At 35.9% G+C, this 8,046-nt stretch overlaps 1 protein-coding gene across 1 annotated transcript; it reads left to right on the top strand.

Moving 5' to 3' along the window:
• Nucleotides 1-1,179: 1,179 nt before the first annotated feature.
• LOC112028558 (peroxidase P7) lies at nucleotides 1,180-3,699 on the top strand. Its single transcript, XM_024061253.2, has 4 exons — nucleotides 1,180-1,451; nucleotides 2,213-2,404; nucleotides 2,658-2,823; nucleotides 3,054-3,699. The coding sequence occupies exons 1-4, from the start codon at nucleotides 1,245-1,247 to the stop codon at nucleotides 3,443-3,445; spliced, it is 957 nt and encodes a 318-aa protein (XP_023917021.2). The 5' UTR covers nucleotides 1,180-1,244; the 3' UTR covers nucleotides 3,446-3,699.
• The last annotated feature ends 4,347 nt before the right edge of the window (nucleotides 3,700-8,046 follow it).

Here is an 8,046-nt window from a genome sequence, read left to right as displayed (position 1 = left end):
GTAAAGGTCTTAGAAAAGGAGGGTATCCCGCTATTCCTCCATCCAGATTTATTACGTATCAAATTGGGACATGGTATTAGTTGAAAGTTTTCGTTAGAAATACAAAAAAGTTTCATTTAAGCTGTAAAGCTCTTAGCTTCTTTAGTATACAAAATTTTCAGCTTCTTTAGCATACAATTTTTTCCTCTCTCACTCAAATTAAGAGTAGTTTTGACCATATCAAACCGTTAGAAAATACATCAGATAGCAAAGACAATAGAAGAAAAAACAAATTAAGAGAATTAACGTGGTCTTTGCTATCTGATGTATGGCGGTATGCGACTCTTTGCTATATATTAACTATTAAGCTTTATAAAATATAATAAACTCATTGAAATGTATATATGGTTGAATATTAAGGATTTCTGAGGTTATAAAAGCATATTAATTAGGAGTTTAGGAGTACATATAATTAGAATTATGATTCATAGTATAAGGGACTTGGGATTTAAGTTTTAACTGTAAGATCTTCAACACAAAAAACCCAATAATGTACCAATATCAAAGCAAAAATATACAAGTGTTAAGATGTTAATGTAGATCCGTGAGTCCTAGGTCTTTTCTTTTCTTCTATTATGTTTTATTTTGTGGGGTTTGGGGTTGCTTGTTATCTCAAAGAAAGTGGAAGTTTCTGCAGGCTTGCATAGGACGAATATAGAAACCGCGTAGTCCAATAATCTTAAGACTCCATCAACCAGAGATGCTTACAGTTGTAGTACTTTCCATTAAAGGTCAAACTTTTTATCCTTTATATATTCTTTAGAAGTGAAGTCAAATTTTACTTCATTAACAAGCGTAATTTCTCCTAGTTATCTAGATCAGAATCAAATCATACAAGATTATAATAATCTCTAATGGGACCCCAAGTTTTGACAAATTGTTCCACATTCACTTAAAAACTTTGGACAAATAATTGTACATTTGTACCCCACCGCATTTACAATTCACTAGTCTTTGCCACACCTTTTCAAAGTCAAAAAAACAGCGTTCTCACTCTTTTATCTTTAATTGAATTGTCGTTTCCATTCTAGAATCCACACTTAAAAATCCCCATGCATTTAAGAGTCTACGTGTTAGGTGAGCTACCAATTGAGTAACCGACGCTAATCACCGTGAGGAGCTCTTTATAAAGTCCAGTTTCGTGACATTTGGATATCACAACATACACACAATTCGTTAGTATCACATCAAAACTGTTGTATCCGATGGCTATTTCTTCTTCTTTCATAGCCATAGTCAGTTTGGCTCTCCTCTTGGGGAGTGTCAACGCTCAACTTTCAACTAATTTTTATTCTAGTTCTTGCCCAAAACTCTTTTCCACTGTGAAATCCACCGTGCAATCTGCCATATCAAAGGAAGCCCGAATGGGTGCCTCTCTCCTGCGCTTGTTCTTCCATGATTGCTTTGTCAATGTAATTACACTGAAATTTTTTCCCCCAGTCTTTATTCAAAAACACGGCCTAATATTTGAAGTGGCCTATGGCCCTATGCTACTAGCTTGTTTGCATGAGCTTAATATGGTTCTCATTTTTTGCTTAATCTATTTATTTGGTTTATATATAATTTTTTTAACTCTTTATATATATATATATATACACACACACACACACACACATCATTTTACCAACTTATTTTTAAGTAACAAACTAATGAAAGGGCAATGTTTAATTTCTTTCAAATAAATTTGGAAAAATCTCCTTCAATCCATTACTAATTAATAAAAACTTCTAAATATATTATTTAAACAGATCATATATTTATCAAATAGTTCATATGATTAAAACTAAAAGTATATATAAATAGTTTTTATCAGTCGTCACATGGTGGTTAGAGTTATAATTTTCCTCTAATGACAATGAGTTCTTCCAAATACACTCATTATTGTTTTAGCTACTATTCGATTTGTTAATTTATCCACTTTGATGCATGACAGCTTTTTTTTTTTTTCCCCTCTCTTTTCAATTTGTTGGGTTTTCAAAAACGAAGAATGTCGGAAATATCAGTTTGACTTATGTTGCAAAATTGCTGTTTGCGACAATATTATTGGGACCCAGTGTCAACTGTCATTAACCTATTAGGCAGCCTGGCCTTTTCTTTTCTATTTTTTGGTTTAATATGGCTATTGGAACTTTTGGACCTTATGTAACTTATCTGTATGTAAAATGATGGATAGGGATGTGATGGGTCAATTCTCCTTGATGACACGTCCAACTTCATAGGAGAGAAGAATGCTGTCCCAAATCGGAACTCTGCCAGAGGCTTCGATGTAGTTGACAATATCAAGTCTGCGGTGGAGAAGGCGTGCCCCGGTGTGGTCTCATGTGCTGATATATTGGCCGTTGCTTCTCGAGACTCTGTTGCCATTGTAAGTTCTTCTCCTTTTCCTTAAAATTGCATGTTGAATGAGTTTATTTACGCAAAAGGTCTAAATAAAAATAATATTACTCCAATTATAGCAAATTATGTTATGGATCATGAAAAAAAGTTATGAAAACCGTTGTGTTCTTAGCATCAATCATGTCATGTTTTGAGTTTAGGCTGGCTAATTAATTAGGGACCAACACATGCTTTGATATTAATTAACATGTTTTTCTGTTTTTGTGCACGTAACATTGCAGCTTGGAGGACCCAATTGGAATGTAAAACTTGGAAGAAGAGATGCTAGGACTGCGAGCCAGGCTGCTGCCAATAATAGCATTCCTCCTCCAACTTCTAACCTAAACCAACTCATTTCTAGATTTAACAATTTGGGACTTTCCACTAGGGACATGGTCGCTTTAGCAGGTCTACAATTTCGTCTCTATCTATTCCCTTGTCTTAGAATTCTTACAAATTTTGACTAACTTCCTTTTATTTTATTTTATTTTTTTAAATTTTGTTTGACTCATTCTATACTGCAATTGCACATATTCTAAGAACATAACATAAGTCAACGTTCCGTGAATAGTTTATTAAAGATTAAAATTATATAAGCAATTGTGAAATTAAAACAAATTGTGGGTTTATTGTACCAGGCTCACATACAATTGGACAAGCAAGGTGTACATCCTTCAGGGCTCGCATATACAACGAGACCAACATAGACAGTTCATTTGCTAACTCGAGGCGATCAAACTGTCCAAGAACCAGTGGTTCAGGGGACAACAATTTGGCACCTCTTGATATTCAAACACCTACAAAATTTGAGAACAACTACTACAAGAACTTGCTCCAAAACAGAGGACTTCTCCACTCTGACCAGCAACTATTCAATGGTGGATCCACTGATTCAATAGTGCGTACCTATAGCAACAGTGAGAGTACTTTCAATTCTGATTTTGCTGCAGCAATGATCAAGATGGGAGATATCAGTCCACTCACTGGATCAAATGGAGAAGTAAGAAAGAACTGTAGGAAGGTGAACTAAGAAGGGTCTTTAATTATCTTACTGGGATCGAGAATAAATAATTTGGAACTTTTGTTTTATGCATAGAATATTATGTGATTGTGATTTTTGGCTTTTCGTATGGAATGTACCATGGCATTATTGACCATGTTAGTAGGAAAAAAAACACTTGATGAGATTGCATTTTGTATTTTTTTGATCAAGTGGGAATGTAAAAGAAATTTTATGTCCTCCTCATAAATTTTATATGCACACAAGCTTTATTGCAATGGCTACATATATGCTCTTCTCATTTTACTTTCAATTTAGAGGGTAATTCCACTGTACCTTTTTTTTTTTTGTGGGTACGTACTCACTAGTAGGCAACTTGTTATACCAAGTTACTAAACATCATATTTGATGGTACCATCTTCACATTGTGTAATATTAACATCACATGTGACTGTACTTTTATCACATTTGGCGATTCTCGTATTTTTTCTCACATTTAATGATGTCATCCTCACATTATATAGTACCAACATCACATGTGACTGTACTTTTGTTACATTCAGTGATTCTCTTATTTTTCTCATATTTGACGGTATCATCCTCACATTGTGCAGCACCAACATCACATGTGATTGTACTTTTGTCACATTCAGTAGTTCCCTTATTTTTTTCTCACATTTTATGGTTCTATTATCACATTAGGCAGTACCAATATCACATTTGATCGTACTTTTCTCATATTTTGTGGTACTTTAATTTTTTTCTTGCATTTGATAGTTCTATTGTCATATTGGGCAGTACCAATATCACATACGACTGTACTTTTGTCACATTTGATGGTCCCTTATTTGTTTCTAACATTTTATGGTTCCATTGTTACATTGGGCAATACTAACATCACATTTCACCGTACTTTTGCCACATTTGGTTGTACTCATATTTTTTTTTCTCACATTTGATAGTACCATCCTCAAATTGTGCAGTACCAACATCACATGTGACTATACTTTTGTCACATTTGATGGTTCCCTTTTTTTTTTTCCTTACATTTAATGGTTTCATTGTCATATTGGGCAGTACTAACATCTTATTTGACCATACTTTTCTCACATTTAGTGGTACTTTAATTTTTAGTTACAATTGACAGTTCCATCATCACATTGGGATTTGGGCAGTACCACATCACATGTAACCATATTTTTGTCACATTCGATAGTTTCCTTTTTCTTTTTTTTCACATTTGATGGTTCCATTATCACATTAAGCAATACCGACATCACATATGACAGTATTTTTACCACATTCGGTTGTACTCATATTTTTTTCTAACATTTGATGGTACTATCTTCAAATTGTGTAGTACTAAAATCACATGTGACTGTACTTTTGTCACATTTGGTGGTTCAAAAATTTTTTTTTTTCTGCAAATGATGGTTCTACTATCACATTAAGCAGTACCAACATCACATTTGACCGTAATTTTCTCACATTTGGTTGTACTTTAATTTTTTTTCTCACATTTGACGGTGTCATCCTCACATAGTGCAGTACCAACATCACATGTAACTGTACTTTTGTCACATTTGGTGCTCCCCTTATTTCTTTATCACATTTGATGGTTTCATTGTCACATTAGGCAGTACCAACATCACATTAGACCGTACATTTCTCACACTCAGTGGTACTTTTGTCCCATTCGGTGTTTCCTTTTTTTTTTTTTCCTCACCAATTAACATAATACTCCTTAAACCTAGAAAATTACCAAAATACCCTTAGAACCTAAAAAATGACATAATCACCCTAAAACTCAAAACAAAATTACCAAAATTACCATAAATCCCAAAAAATGACCGAAACAACTATGAAACTTAAAAAATTACCAAAATACCCTTAGAACAAAAAAAAATTGACCAAATAACCTTGAAACTAAAAAAATAAAATAAAATAAAAGGGACCAAAATTACCATAAAACTTAAAAAATTACCAAAATAACAATGAAACCTAGAAAATGCCCATAATACCTCTAGGACAAATAAATGACCACATGACCTGGAAACTTAGAAAATGACCAAAATGACCTTAAAACCAAAAAAAAATGACTAAAATGACCTCGTAACCTAAAAAGTGACTGAAATACCCTTAGGATCAAAAAATGACTTAAATAATTATAATCCACTTAATAATATAAAATTTACAAAAGAAAAATAATCAATGAAAAAAAAAATGAACTCAGTTCTAATTTCTGGAAAATAAAGTATCATACAAAAAGAAAAAGAAAAAGAAAAGATAAAGATAAATCACTCCACAATCCACACTCTAAATACTAATTACTACATTAAATATTTTTAATTCATTTAATAATAAAAAAATTACAAAACAAAAAAATTTTAATTTTTTTTTTAATTTCTTTTCTTGCTGTTGTTTTCTTTTTATACAATTTAAGCATTAAAAGATATTGATAAAAATAAAATAAAAATCAAAGTATAAGATTTTGGGGGATTATAATTCAAACGTAAGTAGTAGTTGATTTTTTCGGGTGAGGTTGGTGCAATTGTTCTTTATGGATAAAAATTTATTTTATAAGACCGTTTCATTAAATAGCTTCTCCTTATAAACCTTGAGTTTTGACCTTAGCTTTAACTGATGTAATTTGTATACCCAATATATATATATATATATATGGATTCTTCAGATCCTCTAAATTTCCTAAAGTACTCTACCAATATATTTTTTTGAATTCTAACAATTCTTTTATAATTTAAGGATCTAGATTTTGTTATATCGGCATTTCACAAACAATACTCTTAAAATAATAAAATAATGTTGCATACAAAATAATTAAGATTACTTGCTGTGGGGCCTAAGAACTTGGTAACCCTTGTCCATTTTATATTTGGCCCAAGACCCATGCCGAGGAGGCAGAAAGGCCCAAGGGAGAAGTACGAAAGCCTAAATCGCCAGGAATCCTGACGAGGATGACCCTATCCTTGGCCAACCGAGCCCAACACTTTAGCCATGACAGCTCGGTGGAAGAGCAAGTTCAGGATGAATTGTCACCTCTGCATTAAATGCACTCACCTAACCCCCTGGCCACATTAATGGTGATGTGACCTTTGAACAAGGCTGCCTCGGTCGTCGCAACTCACAGAAGGGCAGGTAAAGCGGCTGATAGGACGGGTAGTTAAGAAGGGAGGGCATGGATGATCAACAAGTGGAAGAAAGAGGTTAGAAAAAGGGACTATATAAGAGGAAGATACAGATGAGGCCCAGGGGAGATTCCCCCGGGAGAGACCGCTGTCAAGCTCCTTGAACTGGCACCGAGGATAGATCTTGGAGGACGGTCTTGATCCGCTGATGTCTAATAGTGGCGAACGGTGGCGAACGCTTCACCGCCCACTGCCCGCCTGCTGGGGCCTAGTTCTTGAACCTGTTCTCTACAAATTCATTGTATTGGGTTAGCTGGACTTGAGTCCAGTCACTCAATAGTAGAAGTGTTCAAATCCGATCCCTAAGATTGACACCGTTTGTAGGGAGAACTTATGTGCTAGCAGGCGCAGTGGGCAATCGTTCCTATGATGCTAGCTTACGCAAAGCCAGGTAGTCCCTTATCACCGCCAACAACACTGATGCCAGATCCCATAAAAAAAAAACGCAACAAACAACGACACATTTGCTCAAGAAACGGTTATAGCAGAAAAATAAAAAGATTCAGAGAAAAGGAAAAGCGAACAAACATTGCAACATTTTATTAAACAAAAAATAAATACATGGTACAAACAAAGGCTCAGATAGGCTTGTTTTAAAGCTAACTCTACAAACAGAGGCCCGGATGGACTTATTCAAAAGCTAACCCTAAAGAAAAGGGGGCTGAGGCAGGCTTGCTTCAAGGCTACCAACAACCCCGCCCCATGATGGTACCGGCAGGAAGAAAGGAGAAAATGCAAAAGCGCCTGAGGGCCCCGCCTCATGATGTTCCCTTGATGCTCCCCTAGCCTCATGATGATTGAGCATTGGAGGTGGCAACACCCGGGCACCAAACATGACGTAATCTTGCGAGCTTCCATCGGCCGGTAAGCTGGGCGCGAGTCACCACCAGCTTGAGGGGTAGGCATGGACGCGCACTGAAGAAAAGCGTTATGTACTTCATGAACCTCTCTCCTAATCGCCATGCACGATACCACTGGGATGATGCCTAAGCCTTGCCATGCTAGAAGTCTGACGCGGACTGCAACCGCAGCGGCTCTCGATTGAGGGAGGAGGACCTTTGGCCTGCTTACCCCCGCCCTCATCCAGAGTCGTCCCATTCTGCCAAGCTCTGATCATAATCTTGGCAAGGTTATTGAAGGGGCTTAGAGGGTGGGAGAACCATGTTTCCTGTTTAACTAGAGGGTTCGTGAAATGTGGAAGGACGATTCCCCCAGAAAGCCTTATATGGAAGGCGAAGGTTGGTGGGAATTGGTTTGCCCAGAATTCGAAAGAAGAATTATCAGCGACATTAGTCCTGACCGAATTCTAGAAAAGCCATCAACTGCTGGATATGCATTAATCCACGAGGATATTAATGAGGGCGCACCTCGAACAACGAAGCGTCAAGCGCGGAACGCGAGCAGTCAAAAGACCCTCGTAATAAA

Source organism: Quercus suber, unplaced genomic scaffold (assembly GCF_002906115.3).
Source record: "Quercus suber isolate HL8 unplaced genomic scaffold, Cork oak 2.0 scaffold_6, whole genome shotgun sequence".
Lineage (NCBI taxonomy): Eukaryota > Viridiplantae > Streptophyta > Magnoliopsida > Fagales > Fagaceae > Quercus > Quercus suber.
This window is presented reverse-complemented; position numbering and strand designations above follow the sequence as displayed.

Excerpts from the sequence above, each read along its gene's own strand:
- LOC112028558 (XM_024061253.2), top strand. The coding sequence starts at position 1,245 with ATGGCTATTTCTTCTTCTTTCATAGCCATAGTCAGTTTGGCTCTCCTC. Across the intron at positions 1,452-2,212 it reads TCCATGATTGCTTTGTCAAT|GGATGTGATGGGTCAATTCT; the intron begins GTAATTACACTG and ends AATGATGGATAG. Across the intron at positions 2,824-3,053 it reads GGACATGGTCGCTTTAGCAG|GCTCACATACAATTGGACAA; the intron begins GTCTACAATTTC and ends TTATTGTACCAG.